At 40.9% G+C, this 25,539-nt stretch overlaps 1 protein-coding gene across 1 annotated transcript; it reads left to right on the top strand.

Annotated features, from left to right (window-relative positions):
* The first annotated feature begins 14 nt into the window (after nucleotides 1-14).
* LOC137301009 (transmembrane protein 201-like) lies at nucleotides 15-23,614 on the top strand. The gene is made up of 4 exons (XM_067970340.1): nucleotides 15-84; nucleotides 1,495-1,797; nucleotides 7,588-7,734; nucleotides 16,613-23,614. Exons 2-4 carry the CDS (start codon nucleotides 1,539-1,541, stop codon nucleotides 16,708-16,710), a joined length of 504 nt encoding a protein of 167 aa, XP_067826441.1. The 5' UTR covers nucleotides 15-84; nucleotides 1,495-1,538; the 3' UTR covers nucleotides 16,711-23,614.
* The last annotated feature ends 1,925 nt before the right edge of the window (nucleotides 23,615-25,539 follow it).

Consider the following 25,539-nt stretch of genomic DNA (forward strand, 5'->3'; position numbering starts at 1 on the left):
AACGTTGAGAGCAGAGGAAGTAGTGCAGTTAAAGCAGACCTGCAGCAGTGAAACAATAGAAAACCGTTCAGTAGAGCAATGGAGGTTGTGAAAGCAGGAATGGCACAATATGTAATATTTAAAATGATTACTATCTGAAATGTAATAATATGGCAACAGTTGTTTTTAAAGGAAATCCCGGAATGCTGTTGTATCTCAATCTATATCTCCTCTGTTTTGGATTGGAACGAGTGCACATGGTCATTGCTGTATATCCCTATTTCCCTGCTGATTCACCGTGTTTTTCTAATAGCTCAGTTGTATACAATAAGGGCCAGTTTTGTTTCTGTATCCCACTCCAGGCAATTGTATCGGTTTGCTTACCCTATAAATTAGAGCAAAAAATAATTTCTCCCTTCCTGTTTGGAAGGTGCCAACTCTCACTTGGGTTCAGCTCCACTGGCACAGACAACCTCCTCGAAGTGGCCTTTCTTCATGTGTGAGCCTAGGCAATGAGTGTCAGCAGTCTATTTCACTGTTAGTGGGGGGCGGGGGTGCTCACAGCCAAGCTTGTACATGAACATTTTCCAGGAAGTGGGGGGAGGGCACTGGCAAGCTGTCAAGAGCGGGACTCCTGGCTAATGTTTTTCCTTTGCCTAGTCCAGGAACAATGAGGCCATTTGGAGTGCCTCATCTGAGATCAGTTACCTCAGTACAGACTGGCAATTGGACCTGGGACCTCCTGTGTCTGTGCAGTTCAACACGACACAAAATAGTGCCTTTGCCCAGCAGTTGTTGCTGAAGTTATCAAATAAATTTATATTAAAGTCCTGCAGTGGGGTTTACTTCATGAAAAGACTCAAAAGTCTGTCCTTCTATTGCAGTGAGTAAAATATTGTGATAGCGAATGGCCTACAAGCAGCAGATTTACAATAAAGGCTAATGAATTATTATACTGTCTGATGCCCACCAGGTGCAGCTAGTGCCATTTAAAGGTGCTCTCTCAAACCTTTTTAAATAAAACTTGTTTCGGGGAAAAAAAAAGTGTAATTAAAATTCTAGCTGGTCTGTTGACTCTAACTGAGTGCTCAACATCTCACCTAGACACTGGCGACTGCGAGTTCTCAGGGTTGCCCATCACTCTATTGTGTTGCCCATTGGTGCATCACACCAGTTTTCAGCCAGGTCACTTGATGGAGCACTGCATAAAAATAGGGTTTTTCGTCTCTGAGTGGGGAGGAATCTGCATTGCCAACTCACCCTGAGGGAATCTAGTTGTCAGCAGTTCAGTTGATGCTGCCTGAAGATGGTTGTGTGGGGATAAGCAGCTAGCAAGGGATGGGAAACAAAGCCCTGGTTGAGGTGCTCCAACATCAGAAAGTTAAAATATCTCGGAAACTCTATATAGAAACATATAGTTAAGAAATGTTTAGTTAGACTTTTCTGATAAATGGATTGTCGAGCAATGAGGCAACAAACCGATCCACTACATTTTTTTATTTGCCCGTTCTGTAGATTATTTCTCTTTGAAGTCTGGAAGCCGACCGTCTTCTCCCTCAATGTCCCCAGCTGCATCGGTGGCGGGATCAGCGACGTCTAGTTCTGGCTCCTTGCACCATAGACGTCCCCTCATCAGCCCAGCACGTCTCAACCTTACGGGACAAAGATTCAAATTGTTCACGGAACATGACATGATCCAGCAGAGCCCGTTAAAGTTGGCACGGAAAGCACGGCCCACTCCAAACATGTCAGAGGATGCCAATGTCTCCAGTAACATTCTGGCGCAGGATACCACCCGTGTTTCTTCTCACAGTCATGGTACGTACATGTAGAAACCGATTTGCAATACATCGAGACGCCGACACTTGCCTCTTTTAAAATTCAATGAACGTGAGGGTGAAGTTCCTCCTGTTGGGAATTTTAACAAAAAATTTTGTTAAAATTAATAACTCGAGGAATTTCACCCCATATATTTCATTTGGTTTGTACACAAAGGATTCACTCCCACCCCCATTCTTCCAACTGGAAAGCTTGAGTCACATTTGAAGGATGCCTCGGAGAAACGCCCATATTGGCCTTCTGCCCCAATGTGAAATCCCATTGAGAATAGCAATCCAAACTGACAACACGGCACTATAGATTCTTCTTACAGGGAGCATTTATAAAACCATCTGACCTAATAACTTGGTTTCTAATTGTATTGTATGTTATAACATTTAAATGTAATTGGATAATTTGACATTGTTAGTTGTAAAATCGTGTGGGAATTGGACGTAGTAACTGGAAGAGTGCCTTCAGTGGAATGCAAAACCTTTCAACCTTTGGAGTTTTGACCAGTTTTAGAATATTTTTTCCCCGCAGAGTTGATCTTTTGCCTTTCCTCCCTCCCCCTACCCCAGCTGCCATTGACCTAATTCCATACAGCAGAACTGATGCGCAGTTGTCCAGGGAGTTGAGAACTCTGACCCCACATACGTAACCCTTCTTGAGAGAGACACAAAAACCCTTAAAAGTTGCTCCCTAAACATACGCATTTCTCTTAAACCACATTACTCAATCTCTTATGAAATCTCCCCAGTAGATGAATATTGGGAAGGACCAAAGCCAATGTTCTATCAAATCTGGGATAGATTACATACACAAATACAACAAGTTCTTAATTTTCAAATAATACTTCAATTGGCCCATCACAATTAACCAAAAGATAAAAGACATCAGTGTTTTTTCAAACCATGACTTAGTGCACTCTTGGACAGATTATAGTGAAGAATTGGGCCTCAGGGTTCGTGGTTTACGCTGTGTATATGTTTAAAAGATGTAATCAGTTCTTAAAGAAAATTGCGTTTATTGCTCCTCTGGGAATCCAGTCAAGGACAGTTTTTTTTGTACAATAGAAAGGAATCTCTGATCGGAGACTGTTTACTTCTTTGTCCCTTGTCTCCCATTAGCTGCAGGTTGATGCCTTGCCTTGCACTGCATCCAGCTAATTCAGCTCCCTTTTGTCTGCTCGTTTTTTCCTGTTCCCCCTGATCACATGGCCTCTTCTTAAAGCAGGAGATCCAATTCAAACCTCACCAGTTACACTCCTATGGGAGTATATGATAATTTGACACATTCACTTGAAACAGTGAAATGTTAAATGTTTGTCCTGGGCATTTCTGTGCCTCCGTTCTCAATACTTACCTTCCTTGAAAGTGCACAAACATTAGAAGGTAAGAAATTAATTAATTGTTTGTGAATAATTTGAAAATTTGAATTTCTGTCCCATTTCTTCTGTGGCTCAGAAAGCTCAATGTTGTGCACTGGGCATTTTTCTTATGCTTTTTCTTTAGCAAGGTGTATTTTAAGGTCTTGACTTTACTCACCCAAGTCCAGTAAAATTCATTAAAAGCTTGTCAATAGTTTCACATTTTCAGGTGCTGGTTAGTGATCCCCTGTTTTATTTTAATTTATGAGTCTGTGACTGATTTTTCCAAGTGCACAAGATGTGAAGCTCTTTACATAGAATCTTACAGCACAGAAACAGGCCATTCGGCCCATCGTGCCTGTACCAGCTCTTTGAAAGAGCTATCCAATTAGTCTCACTCCCCTGCTCTTTGGCCCTGCAATTTTCTCCCTTCAAGTAGTTATCCAATTCCCTTTTGAAAGTTACTTTTGAATCTGCTTCCACCATCCTTTCAGGCAGTGCATTCCCGATCATTTCAACTCGCTGCATAAAAAAATTCTCCTCATACCACCTCTGGTTCTTTTGCCAATTACCTTAAATCTGTGTCCTCTGGTGACCAACCCTTCTGCCAGTGGAAACGGTTTCTCCTTATTTACTCTATCAAAACCCTTCATGATTTTGAACACCTCTATTAAATCTCCCCAAAGGTACAGTGTGCAGTGTCCCCATTCAGAACTGACAGATTAATCATTCTGTCAGCTAATCTTCCAAATGAATCTTTACCTTCCTTGCTGCAGCTACCTTCAAAAAAAAAACCTTTCACCTTTAAAATATTCTTGTAACATTTGTTTTTGTTATTTTTCAAAAAAAATTCCAGCAAACACGAGATTAAAATGAAGATCTGACGTTTTTAACTGTGATTGTCAGATATGTGATTAGTGCTTTGTTTTGTCTTTTTCGCCAGTAATTCCTTTTATTTTTCATTTATAATTGCCTTCTCCTCAAATTTGTGAGCCGCTCTATAATTTCTCAGGCCTGTAGGAGGTACTGGCTCTGTTTCTGTTGAACTTTTTAGTATCACTACAGGAACAACAAGTGAGAAATGATAATCATATCATTTTCAACATTATTACTGACTCTGCAGAGGGGCTACACGTTACTCTATCAACAGATTAATTTAAAGTAGAGATGCCAACTCTATTCGGGAGATACCCATGTTGTTCACTGTTGCTGTTGTTGATTTTGGAACATTTTGCATTAAAATGAATCTTGTAAAAATGAGGAGCGTGGGGGAGGGACAACGAGAGAGAACATTTCCCTCCTAATGAGATGGTTGCAGGTTTCAGTCTCCACATCGCCATCATTTGAACTCATCCAACATTATTTGGTGGTGATTTTCCTCAGTTCTGTAGAGTGAGGCACAAGGGGATGACTGGTGCAGTTGATTTCTTCCCAATCGCCTGAAGGTGCACATCACACTGACCTCATGGGACTGCACCGGCAATATTCGTAATAGTCTGTAGCCATCTTGGATTTGTTTGAACAGATCCTTTTAGTATCACAACCACTGAGCTGCTATTATAGAAAGGCAACAAGCTGTACAACATCTCTTCCATTGTTGGAGTAAGTGGCTGTACTTCAGTCGCATTAAATCCACCTCAAACTGCATTCCACCCCACACCCACACCCACACCCCAACACATGTAATCTGAGTCATTTCTCATTTTATTGCACAATTCTGTTACTCCATTTTTCAGTCTAATCTGAATTGGACCTAGCTTAGTGCGAACAGCCCTTCAGAATGTGTATTTTCAGTGACTTGGGAGACATAAATGCACATAACACAGGACGCAATCAATGTAAAACTCTCCAACTTGTGTGTGTCGTAATTTTGTGAGTTGGACCTTCGTGCTCATTAAAGTGAGGAATATTAATGTTGGGAATAGAATATTTTTAATTCATTTCAGTCATGCAGTGTCAGCATATAGCATTTGTTTATAGTGAGAGTTAGTTGCAGAGTAAAATTCCTTCCAGGCCTCACTTCAAAAAATGCTCCCTATTGCACCAGTGCAACATACTCCATTTTACCTAACCGCCATCTTTGTGGTCTCACTGAGTCAGATTCCTAATTAGTCCACACCCCACTAAGAACTAGGTTAAGACTTACTCCACACAGGACCCTGACAGTCAGCACACAGAAAATGCCTTCATCCTATCCACCTAAGCTGGATTCAAATCAAGGAGCCAGAAATGACAGGACGGTGAGTGTAAACCACAATGCCACCCCATCCACTTGTGTATGATGCAATTTCTGATACAACACACATTCTTTGTAACTTTCTCCAGGATTTAAAGCACAAATAAAACTACATAAGCCCTCCCTGTAATAGTGTTATCTACATATAACATGTGTTTTGTACAACTTGCAAATGCAGTTATAGAAGGTCTAGTATATCTGCAGGATTAATCGCAACTAACACACTATTTGTTTCTGCCTATTCCCCCTTTGTTTTGTGAACTGAGGGTTCTGTCTGGAAAAATTGATTGATATTAATTTTATGGGAAGGAAGTTAAGGGTTTTGACCAGAAAAGGCTTATCTCCCAAGATATTCCACCATAAGTTTACAGAAATGGATTGAAAGAAGATCGGATTGCCTTGTCCTTATCCTCATATAACGAGGGACTCCACAGTGCCTGTGCAACACCTGGCACTGACAGTGATACTCTAACAGGAAAGGAGGAAATTAGCACGACAGGAAGTGAAGAAAGGATTTCAGACCATCTTCAGGGATTAATCAAACAAAGGGTTTACCCCCGCAGATTTAAATACTTGCCGAACAGCTCAATCACACAGATGACAGCGCACAGATTAATGTACTTGTTGAAATGATGAGGTATTAACCCTGGGCATGGTGACATTTTCATTTCAAAAAAATATACGGGAGAAATCTGAGTAAAATCATAAACTTGCCTGAAAACCTTAATATTTTACTTAAATTCAGTTGAGTAACAATGATGATGATTGAAGTCTTCTGCAAATATGGAGCAGAGAGAGTAAGCATGTTTATGTGATTGTGGGATTGAAAGAATGATTTTCCTTTTATTAGACACCTAAGAAATTTATAAAGAACTGTCGACTCTGAACGATCGAATTATGAGCTCCAGTAGCTCTTGGTTTCAGATTTGCTTCTGAATTATTTTTAAGAACCTAATCCACAGCCCCTCAGTACTTGTCACGGGTGTGGGGGATGGTGGTTGGGGAGAAGGGGTCCGGGGCTTAGGTCTCATCTCTCTTCCCCCGTTCCCTCACTTTGGGGAGTACTTGGGTTGATTAAAGTTGGCTTTTATGATGTGCCATGTTAAAAAAATGTAATGAGGTACAGTCACTCATAGTTGACCATGTGAATGAGTTCCTTCACTGGCATGAATTTGTGATTAAGGTTTGGACAAAGAACTCCCCGACAGCATGGATTTTAATTCCTCTTTGCACCACCCTTATTATACATCTGCCTGGCCTTCAATGAGATGGATGGTAAATAACCAAACAAGATTCTAAATTAATTAAAGCAACTGAAATACAGGCAACATTTATTCAAATATAATCTCAAAATGTATTAAATTTGGTGGCAGCCTCAAAAGCCATCCAAGAATTTAAGCTGCCCGGTGTGGGACCACGGTCAGCACGGCCCGGTGTAGGTCGACCCGCGGTCAGCACGGCCCGGTGTAGGTCGACCCGCGGTCAGCATGGCCCGGTGCAGTTTGTCGACTGACATTGAATAAGATTTCCAAGAAAATACGTCCTGTACTAGCAACTGGAATGATGGCACGAGTTGAAAGCAAACCAGAACTGGATATCTGTGTTGTCACTAATTTCTTCGTGTGATTGTTGTCAGTGCCTTTGATTAATAGGGAATAGGATTCTATTTGTTAAGCAAAATGTCCTAAAGGTAAAATTAATGGTGTTAATTATATTGTGTGCACCTGGCACCAGTAAAATTAAAAGTTTTCCTACATGTTACTTAACATTGTTCTGTTCTTTCACTTGTCTGACTGATTTTAGGTTTTGCTTGCTTTGACCAAATTACAGGTTAAGATGTGCTGGCGTGTTATACAGAACATTATTGTACACACTGATAGTTAACCCTTTCCTTCCTAATTGATTACATAACTAATCCCAAGTATACTGTGTTAGATTTCTCCACACGTATTTCTCTCACATGAGCCAAAATAACCTCTTCCTGTCACTTTCAAAATATCCTCTCTGTGTCCCCACTGCCCTTCCCAACATGGCCAACCGTTCCCATGGCCAATAATAAATAACTGTAAGAACGTGGTTTTGAATGTTTCCCACTTAAGTGATAATGTACTCGATAAAATCACGATATCTCCGTAACATAAACACCTTAACTGTGTGTGCGTATATATTATTTTGCTCTCTTCAGATGCCAAGTCTGTTGATGGAGGGAGTATATACAGTGAAGCAACTGGCCAGAGGAAAGACAGCTCTTCCAGATCCTCAGCATGTATAGTAGATACCACTACCAATGTGGTCAGCCACCAGGCGAGTGACGATGCCAGAGGATGGAAAGGTATGGTTTTTAACAGGGTTACTTGGCTTCTGTTGGGGCCACTGGGCATTTTTGCATTTGAAGAGTAAAAAATATTGTACCATGCAGCCCTGCCTTGACAATTTAATACTTTCTGGACAGCTGCATTTTAGGTCCTGGAGAAAAATTAGCATCATTAGATTGTCTCAGGTTGTGGTTTTAGGGTATTGTGTTCAGTTTTTGCAGTGATTTTGTCTATTTGTAGACTAATAATTTATATACCAGTGGTTCCTCCCATGTCGTTGCTACCAGCAAGGCAGATTTGATGCTGTTTTATAATGACAGGAGCGTTGTACCATGGAATGCACGACGTAGAGGTCTGCTGCTAAGTTGCAACTACAGTTTAACCAGGCCTGCCCCTTTACTTACACTGCTACCCTCATTGTTTGCTATCCATCAACAGAAAACTCAGCACTTTCATTGCTTCAGTGGGAATGCGTCATGTGCGCACAGAAGGCAGCTTAATGTCACAGTAGCTCTTTTGTTTGGGGGGCGGGGGAGACAAGTTGTGTCATTAGTGCTGTTATGGTACCAAAATGCAGTGGATTAATGTTCATTGTTATCCAAATGAGGATCTTTTGTGGATAGATTTGGAATGTAGATAATATCAAATCAAATGTTACATTAAGAATAAGGGCAAAAGGTATGACTTCAAAAGGGGTCGGGTCGCCAACTCTGGACCTATTCCTGGAGGTTCCATCACATGACCTCCCACCTCCAACCATCCCACCCAGTCAAACAGCCTTTTCTTCCCCCCACATCTCCAATCTTTTTTTATAACTAATAAACAAAAGTGTTCAAGGAAAACACACTTTTTTTTGAATGTCCCAATGATTTTTCTCCCAGATTCCTCCAGGACATTAATCTTAAATTCCTGGAGACTCCAGGGCAATCCTGGAGAGTTGGCAACCCTAAAGGGGAACTGAATTACGTGTGTGCCCTGGTCCAATTATACCCCACCCTCTAACCCTGCTTCACCTGAAAACCATCTGGGTTTCAGCTCCCTACGTGCGATGTTTCAGGAGCTCAACAGATATATATTTTTTTTAAATGACAACTTTATTCCAATAACGACCTGTTTTTGTTTTTTCCTGATTGACTTTTCCGCATTAATCTCTCTACAGATAGGGACAGCGTGAGAGCTGCAGGGAAATGGTGTGAAAAGTAGATTACAAATTCTAAAAAAATACTTCATATTCAGTTCGTAAAATGTGACATCATATCCCGAGATTTTTTTTCAGCGGGGCTGGGGCAATCACTTAGGGTTAACCACACGAAAACAGATCTATTCTGTACACGATAGAATTCTATGGAAAGAGATGCTGAACTGAGATTCACAAGAAGTATTTCTAAAACCAGGACATTTGTGCCTCGCGAACAACCCCAAATAATGCTGACACCATTACTTGGACATAATTTTATATCTTAGCTATCAGAATGATGCATGCCAGCATTCCCTCAGTAGGGCAGTGTGCTGCCTCGTGTGGTGGTGAGCTTTGTGGAACAGGAAGATCCCGGGTTCAGGTAGTGCTGAGTTAGCTGATCTCAGCCAGGGCAACAATGGCCTTCATCGCCCCTGGGTTAGGGAGAAGAGGAAATCAGCTGGTGTTCCCACTCCTGATATCGTGATCCCCCTACTGGAAAGTGCAGCTGAGCGGATGCCAAGTTTGGATGTAATACCCTCCATGGTGGAATAGCCCACTGGCGCATAGATGAAGAATGGGTGATGGGTTGATGTACCAAAGGCACCCATAGAACTGTATCTCTGAATTAATCATCGTTTTCGAGAGGGGGGTGTGGGGGACATATTTCAGTGGTTTTTATTTCACTTGCAGACTTTACATAAGAAATGCATATTTTGAAAGCTACACAAGTGAACACGGTGCTAAAAAGGGTTAAATTTAAATTTAATTGTGTCTGTTTCCTGTCTACTCAGTCTGTAAAACTGAGATAATACAGAATTAAATTTTTTCAAACAGAAATGTAGCTTTTTAAAAAAAATCTGTCTGCTGTTTGGCCCAGACAGCCAGCCAGAACGCTTGGGGCAAGATTCTTCACTGCGGTGATGTGATCTGTTTGAAACCTTTCTGTGTGTTTTTAATTCTATGGCATTTCATTCACATATAGTGAGATTTTAATGGTAGAAATTTAATAATGTGACCACAAAATAGTTTTTGCAGTTTTGTTTTCCTCCACTCATTGCCAAGTGGTTTCTGCCTGTGTTGAGAGGGGTCAGTACCGTACTGACAGGTTTTGGCTTTCAACAGACCCTGCCTTTAACAAGCTGTTGAAAAACCTGGGACCTTCCCCAAGGCTAAACAAGCTCAGCTCTCTGCCTCTGGCATGTGACCTTTTGACCCCAACACTGCTCCTTGCTGGATTAGGAAGCACCTGCTTGAAAAGATGATACTTTGTGTTTTGTAACAGTGACGAGCGGCTTGGGGTCAAGACTTGGGGACCTGACAGATTTTCAACTTGAAGGGGAACCGGAGGACGGTGCTGCTCTAATTGTGTGGCCTGAGGAGTTTAAAAAAAAATCAAAACATTTGTTATAGAAGCACTCATTCTTACACTGAGATTTAACGAACAAAAACGTCAGTAAATAAATCCCTATCGCTGGCAGGGAGACCCTGTCCAATTCCATGCAGTTGCTGTTGAGAAAAAAAAATTCCTAAAATCTTATAAATTTCATGCACGTAACGCTGTTGTTGCTGGGTGGGCATTGAAGTTGATGCAAAATTCATCATTTGTTGCTTTACCCATGACTCTTTTCTCGAGCTCCTGCTACCGAACTGACAAATTTTTATTTAGCCTCTAAACTGGTATTGGAATAATCTTACAGAGACACGTTCCAGTATAATGTGGAGCAATTAATATTTGGAAAGTATTTCACCGTGAGTTCTCACCCATGAGCCAGCATTTCCATTGCCTGCCGAACTTTTTGTGCTAAATAATGGTGCAATCCGTTGCTACACGCAGTAACTGCAGAAATTTAAACTCTACTCCAAATCATTCACCTGAGCTCTAATGCATGTCTTGGGCCAAGTGGCTTTTACATTGCATCACTGCAAGATTAGCAATGCCTCCGTGCCTAAGTTTTTTCAACGTGGCGTATTTCTGGAGGTTTCATCACATGACCTGCTGCCTCCAACCACCCTGCCCGGTCAAACAGCCTTTTCCCTATCTCCAATAGTTTGATAACTAATAAATGAAAGTGTTAATGGAAAAAAAAATATATTTTTTTAATGCCCCTATGATTTTTCTCCTGGGTGTTGCTCGCAGCAGTGTCCAGGAGATTAGTCTTTAATTCCTGAAGGTTCCAGAGCAATCCTGGAGGGTTGGCAGCCCTACGTATTTTTAGCGCTGTGAGGAGTTTGTCTCAAAACTCTTCAGCTTTGCACCAGTTGGTTATGACCTACATGTCTTTGGAATAAAAATTAATATTCCTCCCATGTACCCTTTCATACATACATTGTGCACTAGGGTAAATTGATTGTGCAGGTGAGAGAGATTTTCAAAAACTATTTTACTTCCAATTTGCTTCCCATGGAAGCGACTCTAAGCATCCAGTAAGATGCAATGGTCTGAGTCAGATGTTTCTCCACAGCCACTAACCCTTCCTGATCACTGAGAGGTGCAGTTGCCGCAGGGAAACTGTTGTAATTTTTCTTCATTCCTATTTTTTCATTAAATTGGCGCGAGCTAGCTGCCCTACGCTGGTATTATATCGTTGACCTGGTAATGCCGGCTTATCTGTCTGCATCAATTCCTCTTCCTCTAATGTCTGCCCTTGAAAATGAAGCACTTCTCAGTGGTGAGGTACAGCCAAGAACTAGCAAATGTGCCACTAGGAGTGTGAGCAACAGGTAGTCTATGGCAATCTGTTTGATTAAGAAGCAGATGCTTTACTCTCTAATAAAGTGCCAGCTGGATAGTCACAGGTTTATGGTCCATAAATGATTGGTCACTGAAGATTGCGGGTGAGGATAAAAAGCAAATTGTGTTTGAAAATTAGAAATGGCCTCAGTATAAGCTGTTTGGTGGGGAGGTTTATTGCTGTTGGTTTCAGGTCGGCACAGCACATTGGAGCATTAACACTCAATACAGCAGATGGGGGAGAAGGGAGGGGGTTTGGGTTCAAATCTCATGGTTAAAATCCTGACCTCGGGCATGTTACCGTGAGGAGAAACCAGATGGAGGCCAGGCCTTTCCCCACGATAGACAGGAAAAAATTTCCATGGCTACAGTTTGATGAGTCCTGATGGGCAACTAATGGTAGTTTGCTGACAGCCTAGAACAGGTGGGTGACCTCTTCTCCGCTCCCCCCACCTTCTCCCCAGGCCTGGGGCAGACTAATGGCGGGGAGGGGGGACTTAATATTGAAATAGAAGAAAACCCATCAAACCTTTTCCAGTGTTGTGTCAAGAGGAATTATCCTTGGAAGCAAACTGAGGGAAGGAATGCATCCAGTCCCTGCATGTACATAAACATATGGATTCCACATTGATAGTGATATGGCCTCAGTTGCAAGAAAGCGTATATTTTTCACCCTTCAAGCTCAGATGAGGCCAAAAGTGTATCCTTACACACCTGTCACTGCTGAAGAATTGAATTTTGTAGGTTCCTCTCTGGGCCTTTAATCGAACAGTTCTGATAGCTGGGATGTATTACTTTGCTCCAATTGTCCTGCCCTCTCAGTTGATGCAGAATCTTTGGGGATGAGCAGTTGATGGGGAAAAGGCTGCCCCAATGGTCCAGTGGATAAAGGCACTGCCCGTTGTAGTGATAAGCCATAAAGACTAGAAGGGTGTAGATCGGAATCCCGGCCCATGCCGAGTTGGCCGATACTCAGCTGGGACAGCACTTGGGCTGCTACAATTGATCCCGTCTTCCTTGAGCACAGGAAGTGAAAAAAAACAGCTCCTCATCATTACCAATGAGCCCTGTTGACAAGTGAATGTGTGTAGATGTCAGGTGATGACAGGTCAGACTCTGCTTTTATACCTTCCATTGTTGAGTAACGAGCTGACACTCACTATCTAGGTTCACGCATAAAGGACAAGTTCTTGGGCAAGGCACTGGAACGCTGCCGGTACACACGTTACCTCAATCCTGCAAGAGTCAGCACCTTCAGGAGAGAGGGTGGAATGAAGCAATGAACTTAAACTGAGGGAAGATGGAGATGGCAATACAGTGTGAGGGGAAACTGTCCACTTTCTATTTAAAAAGTGACAGATATTTACCAAACTCTCAATGTTTGTGGTCTCATTAACATCAGCCTTGAATCCATAGGGGGATGCAGTTAGAACCAGTTACATCTTTTGTAATGTTCTCTGGCCCGTGTTCCGTAATTTACTGTTTAGAGTAAAAGTGGTCTATTAGCCATACTGGTCTGAAGGTGGCAATTGTAACTTTGCACGAGCCCAAAGAACCTAAGATCTGCAGGCCATAAAGACCTATATGATGGAAAAAGCGAGCTTGTATTTACATAGCGCATTTCACATCCTCAGAATGTCCCAAAGCACTTTATGGCCAGTGAATTATTTTTGAAGTGTAGGCAAACACTTTGCTCACAGTGAGGCCCCACATACAGCAAATGAATGAATAGCCAGATAATCTATTAGTGTTGGTTGAGGGAGAAATGTTGGCCGGGACAGTGGGAAATTTAATTAGTGGCCATGGTTTCCTTTACATTTACCTGAGAGTGGCAGATAGGGCTTTGATTAACATCTCATCCAAAAGATGGAGTCTCTGCCAATGCAGCACTCAGTCAGTACTTCACTGAAGTGTCAGCCGAGGTTAATTGCTCAATCCCGAATGGGTCTCGAACCCACAACCTTCTGATTCAGAGCTGAAACAAGCTCAGATTCAATTTGTGCTCTGAATCTTACAGTAAACTAATAAAACACCTAGAAAAGGGAATCATAACAATAGGAGTGTCCCCACTATAATCTGAACCTAGGAATACTTTGCACTCTCATGTCCAAGAGCATTCGAGCTGAAAAATTATTTTCTGAAGCTTGGGAAGAGAAAGGTGCCATAGGGAAGACATAGTTGAAGTAAACTAATAGTTGGATAGCATTAAACTAATTCTCTTGTACAATGAATTACTGATGCGATGTTCTCAGGAATGTGGCTTCACTTGGTGCTTGGGGATTCATTTCATCTAATGTGATCGGAGCATTAAAGGATCCTTAACTCAGTGCTAAGTGATGATTTGCAGCTTTCTTGTTGACTAGAAAGATGGTGATGCAAGGGGCTCTTTAAATTGGGTGATTGAAGCTAATATATGTGCTGGTTTTTGTCAACTAACAGTGTACAAACGGAGATGTACATGTTCTGCGTCAGTTTTTTTAAATAAAATCTTTCACGCTTTCCCTCAGGCAATAGAATATACACAATAATCGATGGACTGAGCTATAACATTAAATTTAAGATCAGACTAAAGTGATTAGTCGGATCTCATTAATAAAACTCCAAAGTTCTGAAGAGTTAGTGACCCTTCAATTTTCAATATTTTGAAGTACAAAGGATTTCTACAACAACAAGTTGCATTTATATCGCAGCTTTAATATAGAACATGTGCCACAGTGCTTCACTGGGGGCGCGAAACAGGTAAAAGTAATAAAAGAACGGACTGAGACATGATGGGAGAGAGAGGTGACCGAAAGCTTGGTCTAAAAGGTGGATATTGAGAAGGTTTTTAAGGTGGGGAGAGGGGTGGAGGGTTTAGGCAGGGGGTTCCAATAGTGCCTAGGTGGCTCAAGGATCTGCTACCCGTTTTGGTGGTGGGGGGGGGGGGGGGTGGTGGCGGGGCAGGTGAACAGAGGTGGGATACACAAAAGGCCAGAGGAGCTGAGGGTATGAGAGAGGATACAAGATTGGGGGATTTGCGGAAGTAGGTTAGGGGAAGGCTGTGGGAGGGTTTGACATGGCACACAACAAAATGAATGTGCCAAGTTGTTGAATGCTGGAGAGATGCAGAATATAGGGAAAGGACTACATCACCCAGCGGCAAGCATGCATCCTGTCAGCAAGACTGGTGCTGAAATGCTAAAAAAGTTGGCGTCCGCCCATCCTCTTCTCAAATGAAGATCAGAATGCCAAATCCAACTGCCGCACCCACTGTCTGTATTTGAAATATTGACTCACCTCGTGTAACTTTTGAATAGTTTTGAAATTGTAATAATTCAGTTTCCTTTCCCAACAAGCAATTATTTTTAATCTTTATATATTTTGATATTTAATATTGCATACATTTTAAGTGAGAGTTAGGTCCTTCCTAAATTTCTTTGCGAACTGTAGAATGGGAATTTTCCTTTGTAAGTTTCCTCCATTCATCCAGTTACATCAAAAATTGGCACAATCGGGTTTCAAAAAGTACTGCATAGTGGTCGAGGTAGTCAAGTTTTGATGTTTGCCTCATTTCCACTTTAAAATTCCATGAAAAAGAAACTTTCTTGTCAATGTTTACCTCACATTAAATCGCCATTATTGCCTCACTGAGGAGACTTTTTTTTTAAGCCAAAACCACCCCTGCTTTGAGAGACATTGCAACAATCCTAAGTAGGGTTCCAGGGAGTTTATACGCCAGTGTAATTCTGCTGCAGCATACACTTAAGCAATAAGAGTTTTGCACTTTATCATAAGGTTTCTTTAAAAAAAGGATTAAGCAAACACAATTTGCTCCCCCACCCCAATACCAACCGAAATGAAGTGTCTTGGCAGACACTCTTCCTTTAACATCATAAAGTTTGAACATTGAGCTCAAGGAAGGAAAAGAAAGGGTTAACTGAACAGTAAAGCAACTTAAACCATTGACCTTTTCTGGGAAGATGGCACATTAGAAGACTTTGTAACTGTGTAATCACCCTGAGTGTCTCAAAAAGATTCAGATGAGACATCCACGTGTTCAATTTCTGACAGTTTGATGGATATACAAATGATCTGGGTTGCACACTGCTTCTGCCCTGTACGATAAGACTGGCACTTTCAATTGAAACCAGTTATATTGGGGTAAGTAAAGGTTAACTTGTTGAAAATGTTTAAACAACAGCAATTAGACCGTGGAGCTGAACACTTGTTACTGTAGTTTGTTTTGCTGAGGTGGTTGCTTTCTGTGATTTTCCTGCCATTAAAGTTTTTCGTAGTCTCCTGTTTGGGAAAGACACAGCGACCCATTATTTGTATATGCAGTTCCAACGAGATTTTCAAATCTGCCAGTCTTTTTAGATGATGGAAGTTGATTTCAATCAAAAGCGGTCGGTACATTCAGTATTAAAAAAGTATTATCACAAAATGTCCCTCATTACAGTAACGAAAATGTAGACTGCACAATGATTATTGTGCATCCTTTTGCTGATGGATGGAATTGCGTGTTTTCCCACAGGACAATAGTGCATAAAGCAAAATGTTTCATTAATTGAAATATCCTAAATATGGTGATACGTTTAAAATAAAATTACATCACTCCTTAACCTGAAAACATACATTTTAAACAAATTGAAGAAAGAATCTTGAAAATAAACGAGTAGATCTTGCGTGATCTTTAGAACGGCTTGAAAAATCCTGCTTTTCCTGTCAGTTTAAATGGGTCTAGCTCCGTACTTACATGAGCTCACTAGCTATATGTATGTAAGCAATTTAAGGGCATAGTCTCTAGACTTGGTGCATTGGTCCAATTGACAGAAAAGTGTATTTTTTTATTTTTGTATTTATGTTATGTTGAATCATCTGGTTACAAATATGCTCATTTTCTTAATCCATGAACACGAATTAGCTATAATTGTGAATATTTTCCTTTGCTTATTCAGTCTTATTTATATGTATATTCTATTTTGTTGCACAATCTCTAACCAAGGACTTTGTGGAAACATCCTGTGGAAGAGTCTTCTGGGATTGAGTTTGACTGCAAATGTGATCTTCGCATCAGTCTACCTCTACCAAGATCCGTACTGATCAGGAAAAAAAAAACTCAGGACACCTTCAGAAACTGTCGAAAATTTGAAGGTCCAGTCAACAAGCTCCTTGTCAAACAGCTTTACACTGCAGATGAACACCGCCTTTGCATTGTCAATAAATCATTGCTGTACCCTCATCAAAGACTTGCAGGAGTGCCAACCATCGGTGCAGGCAAGTTGGAGGATTAGAATGGGGGTGCAGCCTGTCTGGTCCTCCCATAGGGATGGTGTTTGGAATCTGACTCCTCCCATGCCCCCACCCTTGCAAATTTACATTTGCATTTGAAATGAATTCGGTCTGGTCTCCACTGCATCATATTAGTTCCTGTAAAACATGTTGACTGGTGCTCATATGTGCATGAGAAACTAAAGACATTAATGTGGCTTACTACTGCATCGAGTGAACGCAAAGACAATGCAACTTAACTGACTATTGGCAACTCAATGTTAAATTTATCTCTTTTTTTATATATATATATATTTTAAGGCTAGTTCAGGCTGGTTTTGTTTATAGGTTGCTACCTATAGAACATTTTTCAACAAATGTATTTATCTTTTTGCTGCTTTATTGCTCATACCTTGCAAAGTAAGGTAGATTTAGCATCAAAACATTGTTCAGTATTCACTAGTGGGGGAAGATGATGTGTGGTGGTATTGATGGTACAATTTACAATAATCTAACATATGCTCACATATACACTGCCTCTGTTACTGAGCTCTCCCAGCTACTTACCGACTTGGATGTGATGAGTTTAACAGCTCACAGGCTACTGGGCAGAGGTCCATGACGGAAAATGTATATTTTGTGAAAATGTCTCCTGTTGACAGGAGGTTTGGCAAAGTTCTTTTCTACTTTGACAACCATCCGACATCATCGGAGGGGGTAAACAAAATGGATTGAGTTCAGCACATCGCCAAAGTTACACATAGTCTGTTGACTTATTCCTGGAGTGGCACAGACTTAAGAATCCAGTAACATTGTGTTTATCCTGCCTTTCTACAAGTGAACAGTCTGGTGGGAATAAGAAAGAAAAGTAAAAAATTGTTTTTTAATGTGATTCAGCTTCTCCTAATATGATGGATTCTTTTCCTTCACTTTAGAGTTGGAAAGTATTCATCAACCCACTTTTTTTTTGGTCATTAACTCTTTCTTACTAAAGTGGACTGATGCAAGCTGCAAGTAGTGTACTGGAACCCTATTTGCAGAAAAAAGTCCTGCACTGGAAAGAGTTAAAGTTGCAATCTGTTATTCCAGTCCGCACATTCTTGCATGGTTCAGACTGACCTGCTACAGCTCAGCTTACTGCCAAGTAATGCTGACCCGGGCAAATGGCGTCCTCTGCAGCTGAACTAATGGGCAGAGTAAATTCTCTGAGGGATCCCGTTTCCCTTCTTCCTTTCAACCAGTTGGCTCAACAAAGTGGAACTTTTGAAATGAAGGCAAGATAAAACCATTTTTGATAGGGGTGGGGGGGGGGGAGGGAGTAGCTATCATCAAAAACACTGTTTTTGGCTTCCAGATCACAGAGGATGCCTTTGTTGTCTGCTGTAGGTAAGTACAGTGCCTCAGGGAGGGTATACCTAAATGTAGGCTGGTTGACTGTGGTAGAGCTGTCTTAAAGAAGAGTGCACAGACCTTCAAGTTAAATTCACAATCAATACGAATGAACGTTGCTGTATTTTAAAGCAGATATAAAGGATCAGTATAAAATAACTATATTGGTGAAGTGAGGCTTATTAGTATGGTTCGGTGCTGGTCTCATAAGGAGTCCATTGGCAGCCTTTCATTGGTAATTCACACCTCTATAATTGTGAGCTGATACTCTACCCCTTTCACTAGAAAGCTTGACATCATGTAGGGTGCCAACATATGTAGCTGGTCAACTGTCGGACGAATTAACAACTCCTTATTCTACTCTCAATTAGACATGCTTTTTGCCAGCTAACTGACTAGCACAAGAAAGTGGTAGACCACAGCTGGCTTCTAGCTTTAGGAGTTTAGCTTTAGTTCCAAGGACCCAGTATGAAGAGGATTATGAAGGGAAAACTTTGGAATTAGGAATAATTTTAAGGATAGTTGCACTTATTTGGTGATGGCTGCAAATGACCAGTGGTTAATACCTGTTACTAGCAACACATAACTCACTGGCACCATTCTAGAGCCCAGGTCTTGATTTATGATTTGTTGGTTCATTCTACCTCTGCATATCCTGCAATTATTTGATTTCTATATCCCAATCCCACAAAAGCATCCAGTTAGTGAAGTATCGCCATACCCAACAAAATGACAGCACTGGCCTTGAGAAACACCGAATGCCTGGCAACTAAAGTCAGATGCTTGTTATTTAGAACAACAGGCCTAATTTAAGGCAGCTTTCTACCAATGCTCTGAATAACTACATTTTACACTACAGACATCCCTTCGTCATTAAGGGTGGTATAAATGGACAGTCTGTGCATTGTTGCTGTGTTTTTGACGAGTGTTATTTTTGGGGGAAAAGGTGATTGAAAATATTCCTCAAAAACTTTTAAATTTTATTGGACCCTTATTAAGCACTCGGTTTGGCTGAGTGAGCACTGAAACCTAATAGAGTCCCCATAATCCAAAAACCTAATGGGTACTGTGTACTTTCATAAATGGACCAGATTAATGTGCAGATACTATTCGTACTTTGACTACTTTTGGGACTGAAATGAATCAGAATCTATTATCTTCTTGTCATAAAAAAACTTAGGAATACATGAAAAAAAGCTTCCTATTTCTGACAACTTCAATGCTCCTGATACTAGAAGTGACACCAAGGAACAGAATAGTCTGTACTCCTCCAGTGTGTCCAGTGGGATCTGCCCAATGTGTGAAATTCAGACCATTTTAAGCTATTTGCCAATGCGAACTTTTCTGGTTTTTGTCATACCCTGCCATTCTGCCGTGCTCATAATTAGCATCCTTACCTTTGGGTTTTCAGCTGCCAGTCTCACATTGATTGCTGTCTGTCCATGATTTCTTGCAACTGGTGCTTCACGAATGCGAGCTTCATCCATTCATTCCGACGTTTCCTGGCATCATCCTACTCTGGCTGCATATGTCCTACATGCTCATGTTAATTTATTGCTACTAGCTTTTTCTCACAACTACAGTTCCCTATCACATCTTCCACATTAAGTGTGTTTTGCCCTGGTGTTTGTCGCTGGTAGTTATTGTCTCATGTCAAACTATGGAACAAGGTTAGGCATCAGAAGACCTACAGCACAAAACTGAGTGTGGCAATGTAGCGGGAAATTGCTGATGCAAGTGATCAGCAAACGATAAATCACTCATGAGGAACTCCAGAGCAAGAGGAGTCTACCTGAGACCAGCAGCAAGAAACAGGAAAAGAACCATTGATGAATTGCTGCTGTTGAACAAATGCTGCATTTATATTGCATTGCCGCTGCCATAAGGAACCCTGACTCTGGCAACTGCTCAGTAATAGAACCATTGGCATCACTACTGTCTGCAGTGGGGTGGAGACCTTCTGAAAGAGGTGAATTCTCTCTCTGGTCACTTTGGATTGCAATTTTGTTTCAGGTGTGCGCTAGCACTGTGACTTTTGTACTGTGGACCTTCTGCTGCTATCTGAGAACATTGGCTGCCAGAAACTTAAAACTTCAAACGCAACTTGCACGTAGGTAAGATCAGTCATGCGCAGGTTGCTGTTTCAGTATTGCCACTGAAATCTACCCCACAAGATAAACAGGATGAATTTCACAGCACCGGCAACCTAATGCATTGTGGGGCCATCTCCACTGGGAAATCAACTCGGAGAGTCGGAACAAAACTGGTGGCAATAAACTATGAGCCAAGAGCAACCAAGTCTGCAATTGTCACCAGGACACTGGTAGAACAGAATCATAGAATTTTACAGGCCATTCCATGCCTGTACCAGTTCTCTGAAAGCTATCCAGAAAATCCCATTCTCTTAAATTTTTCTTTCTTTTTAAAAAAAAGTGGCGAAATGTTTGAAAAAGCTATAATGGATTCTGGTTTCACCATATGTTCCCATATCCTAACAACCTCTGGTTAAAAAATATACATATTATTTTTCCAAACCTTACTTTTGGTGATTATTTTAAAGATATCGACACACCAAACTGGGCAATAGTTTTTCTCAATTTACCTGATCAAAAACCTTCAAATTTTGAACATTGCCATTGATCTCTTATTCTAATGAAAAGAGCCTCTGTTTCTCTAGTCTCTCATCGTACTTAAAGCCTCTCATCCTTGGTATCATCTTCATAAATCTCTTCTGTAGGCTGCATAGCCTTGACATCCTTTCTCAAGATGGGCACCTAGCTGGGACAAGGTCAACTCACGTTGGACTTGTAGTCAACTGCAAGGCTAATCTGCATGAGGTCATCATGAAGATAAAAGTCAAGAGCAAGGTGATTAATGAAAGGCTGCGGAATGAGAATGATCTGTGTAGGAGCAGTGGTGAAGAACCGATAGATAATTGCCATCTGGAAGACTGAATGACGAAAGCAATCCGTCCAATGGAAAGAAACAACAGGATGAAAATGAAGATTGAGGGACAATAGAAGTTGATGTGGAACAAGAAGTGAAAAACCATGGGACAAGGACTTTCAAAATCGGAGGTGGTTTGGAACAGACTGAGACAAGAGAGACCAGTGTGGGATAAATAGCAAGAAACCGCAAGAAGGAGCCATCAATGACTCATCATAAGTGAGATTTACATGACCAGAGCAGGATCAGTATTGGACGAGTGGAGGATAAAAACAAGTTGAGTACGAACAAAAACAGCAATAGTGAGAAACTTAGACAAATGCAATTAATGTGAGATTGGTAAAAGAATGGCGGCAGTTCCAGTGATCAGTGAGGCCTCGGGTGCATTTATACTACAGATACCAATCTGAGACTGGTAGATGCTGCGCTGGATCCAGTCATCTCGTTTATGTTCTTCTCTGATTGCAATCCTCCTGCCCAAGAGAGAGCTTGCTGCATGCCACACACTCTTAAATATTTAAATCAAGTCATGAGTAAATTTTTAAAAAGTGCTCTTGAAGTTCAGCAGACCCCCTCGGCACTTTTTAAATCATATTTGACACTGCACTGAAGTTGCACTGTGAAATCCGAGTAGTAAAAGGTTACATTCACACTCCAACCACAGGACTCGGAGCAAGTCGCTCCAGGTTTCACTTCAGCCTCGGAAACCTCGTTCACACAGGCACCTGCACAAACTGATCTGGGTACATGGGGATTCCTTTGGTTGTGATGTTATACTGCATGCTGCACTTAACAATGTAGTTTTTTTTACCCCTGGGGAGAACAACTGAGTGTGGAATAATTTTTTTAAATGTTTTTTTTCTTGCTGCTGCAGAACTTTGCCCTTTGGGAATTGAACTGCAGAAGACAGTGTTTACACTGTGGTCTGTGATCTGCAGTTCAGGTTAGAAACCATCAGGTGCCAGGGGTTAAGACAGTTGGATCTGGAGATCGCTTCGATCTGCCATTGACCCTGTTCACACACTGCTTCCCAGCAATACTAAAAATGGTGTGTGACTGCACCATAAAACTGCCTCCTTCAAAGAATCTCATTCTGCTTCCCTCTAATCAGGACCCAACTCCCAAGATATTCTGCGAAGTTAGTGTTGCCGCAAAAACAGGAACTGCTTCACTGTGACACACCCTTAGTTAGCAGCTGGTTGGCGAATAAGCAATTAGCTTGGGGAAAAAACGCAGCAGGGCATGGTCAATCCACAACAGGGAATAGCAGGAGATAGATACAAGAAAATTAAGCTCACCGAACAGATGGCTTAAAATGATTTGAACTCTTGCACTAGGTGAAACACAACGCAGGAAGACTGCAGACATTATGGGACATGCTGTGTCTGCCTGTTTGCTAATATCACTCCCAGTTTTGAGTTTTTAAGTACTTGTTTTCTTTGACTGACCAGTGATGGAATATGATGCTTCTCTTCCCCCAGATAATTTTTAAGGGGTAATTTTAACATATACTGACATCACGTAATGGCTAGCAAAGTAATTAATCTTAATCTATTGTAAATTCTTCATTCAGATGCTATTGCTTTAATATTACAGCTTTCATTTCTTTCCTGGTTGACCTAATTACGCATGGATTATTTTTTCTCATTGTAGAGGCCTAAGCAGCCCCTTTTTGAAAACAAGCTGCTCGTAAAATACTGTTAATATTTTTCATTATTTGTGGACTTGTTTGTGTGGTTCAAACAGTCTCTCTAAGATGCTGGAACAAAATGCTGAGCAATGTGATAAAACTCTCGTGGAAACAAATCACTGCGGACAACGTACGCTAGTTTACTGAATTTTATCTTGTACGAATGCGAAGGGGGGGTGGAGTTCAGGTTTTTTTCCCAAGGTGTAGCTGAAGCCAAATCTTGAACTGGTTTAACAGCTTCTTTATGCAACGATTTAAAAACACAACAGTACTGTACCAGTGGGTCTACGATATTATCTGTTCCATTTACAGGACATGTACAGTAATGGTAATCTTTCACAGGATCTCTTCAGTTTGGAAGCAAGAGTATATCACTGAACTCCAGACCGCAGAATGGTGTACATAATTTTTTTGCATATGTGGTGATGTGTTGGGTTATTTCATATTTAACCTTTTCACTGTCTCATTGTGTTAATCCTGTCCCTGGGTTTTATTAGTTGTAAGATAGTTGAAATTTCAGAATGATTCAACTTTTTTTTTTGTCTTGCCATTGAGTTCCGTCTGTCTCGAATGCTCGGCCTCGTGTAGATGCAAAGTGTAACTGATCGTACAAAAGGAAGAAGCTGGCATCACAAACAGAAATACAGGTTAATGCTGTTATGAGTCATTTTGTTTAAAAAAAAGAAAATAAATGTTTGTCGGTGCAAAGTTTTTATTTCTTCAGGTTTTACTTGGTTCCGTGTGGCCTGGTTACAATTGATTTCATGTATTTTTTTTTTAAAACTTTTTTTTCCCCTCAATATTTTGGGTGAATTTTTGTGATCAAGGTAAAGAATGTCAATTTTTGGGCAAACAGGTTTCCAATTTTGTCCTCCCCTTCTCCCCTCTCACTTTCTCCTCCACCCCCTTTTCACCCACCCAATATTGAACACGTTTAGGTCTGATCCTGCAGAGCTAGCTGCAGTTTAAGCTTCTTCTGTTCTGCCTCAATGATTTCCCTCCGCCCCAAACCTTGGATGAATGCCCTAGATCTGAATTCAGCATAAATTCTTCCTACAGGAGCCATTTTTAGGGCCTGTCCGACTGTGATTGCCAGATTTGTACTAAAAGCTCACTACCCAAACTCTTTTCAATTAGGGGCATTTGCAGTCAGAAGGGAGAAGAAACTTTCATCAGCCTGGGCTGGATTCACTTATGACCTAGAGATAAAAGGACAATGTGTTTAACCCATTACCACCCAGACTCCCCGTCCCCCAATTGGAGTAATTTTAAAAAGTGATTTTTTTTTTAAAGTTTAAATTCTGTATAATTGTCAGCTTAGTCGCTATAATAGTAAGTTGATTTCTTAATTGAGAATCCAATGTAGTCCAATTCACAATCTTGACTAGATGCTCCTTGTCTTTGTCAGTTTGTTGTGAATCGGGCAAGGACAATATGGGAGCACTGACAGGGAGTTTCTTCTCTCACTGCTGGATTCCAAGCAGCATGAAGTAATGTACATGGGCTTGAACATCCTGATTGCAGAGGATAGAGGGGACAAGCAGCATTTAAAAAGAATGCAAAGATGCGTTGTGTATATTTTTTTTAAATTTAATGAAGTGTGGGAAAACGATAATGACCTAATGTTTCGTTGCTTTTAATGGAAAACAATGAGTAATTCTCCAGCTGTGCTGCCACAACCGATTCTTAAAAATTATGCACTTTTAAATATTGGAAGAATTAAATTCAGTGTATTAGGTAATGTAATTGGTAAGGAAACATTTTATAATGACCTATTTATAGACAACCAGGGCAATGGAACTATATCTGACTAATTTTATATCATATTCTTGGACTGTGATAATCCAAAGACCTGTCAGGTATCAAAGGTGTTAAACGATGGAGATGATACTTGGTGTTGTCTAAGGGTATAATACAAATACTGGCTAATAGGTTATGGAAGTGACCACAAAAGTGCTGTAATCACCTGAGGTTTTTCCCATTAATAACACATAGTAAGATAGGAACCGGAGAAGGCCATTCAGCCCCTCGAGCCCACCCTGCCATTCAATTAGATCATGGCTGATCTGTACCTCCCAGCTTCAGGATTCGAACCTGCCTTGCTTGTGCATAATTATATACATGGACCGATATCAGAATAATGAACAAAACAAAATATAGCAGGACTGTTATGTTACATTATTTATTCACCTTAAAATCATCTTGGTCTATCCACTAATAAGCACCTACAAACTTACTGTAGGGGCTGCACATATCAAACTGCTGCTTGGACATGCCCCTCTGCACTAACACTGCTGTTTAGAGTTTACCATTATTAACTGTCCGACTGTTAAGCACACCTTAATGAATCTGTAAAAAATCAAATAAGCAATAAAAGCATGAGTAACCTCTAGTAGGAAAATAGATTTCAGATATTTATAAGTGTACGAGTAAATAGCCCGTGATGTTGCCCAGAGGCAGTTGATGAACCATTTTTTATATATATACATGATGATGGAATTGAGAAGCTTCCTCCATCAAGCCATCTGTCGGCCAGAGCCTGCTACTACATTGTGATAGTTGACATAGCAAAATTGAATGTTCAACATTTCCCAAAAATTACAAGTTAAGGTTTGTGGGCAAGAGGAGCCAGATTT

This window comes from Heptranchias perlo, chromosome 32, assembly GCF_035084215.1.
Source record: "Heptranchias perlo isolate sHepPer1 chromosome 32, sHepPer1.hap1, whole genome shotgun sequence".
Classification (NCBI taxonomy): domain Eukaryota; kingdom Metazoa; phylum Chordata; class Chondrichthyes; order Hexanchiformes; family Hexanchidae; genus Heptranchias; species Heptranchias perlo.

Excerpts from the sequence above, each read along its gene's own strand:
- LOC137301009 (XM_067970340.1), top strand. The coding sequence starts at position 1,539 with ATGTCCCCAGCTGCATCGGTGGCGGGATCAGCGACGTCTAGTTCTGGC. Across the intron at positions 1,798-7,587 it reads TGTTTCTTCTCACAGTCATG|ATGCCAAGTCTGTTGATGGA; the intron begins GTACGTACATGT and ends TGCTCTCTTCAG. Across the intron at positions 7,735-16,612 it reads CGATGCCAGAGGATGGAAAG|GACTTTGTGGAAACATCCTG; the intron begins GTATGGTTTTTA and ends TCTCTAACCAAG.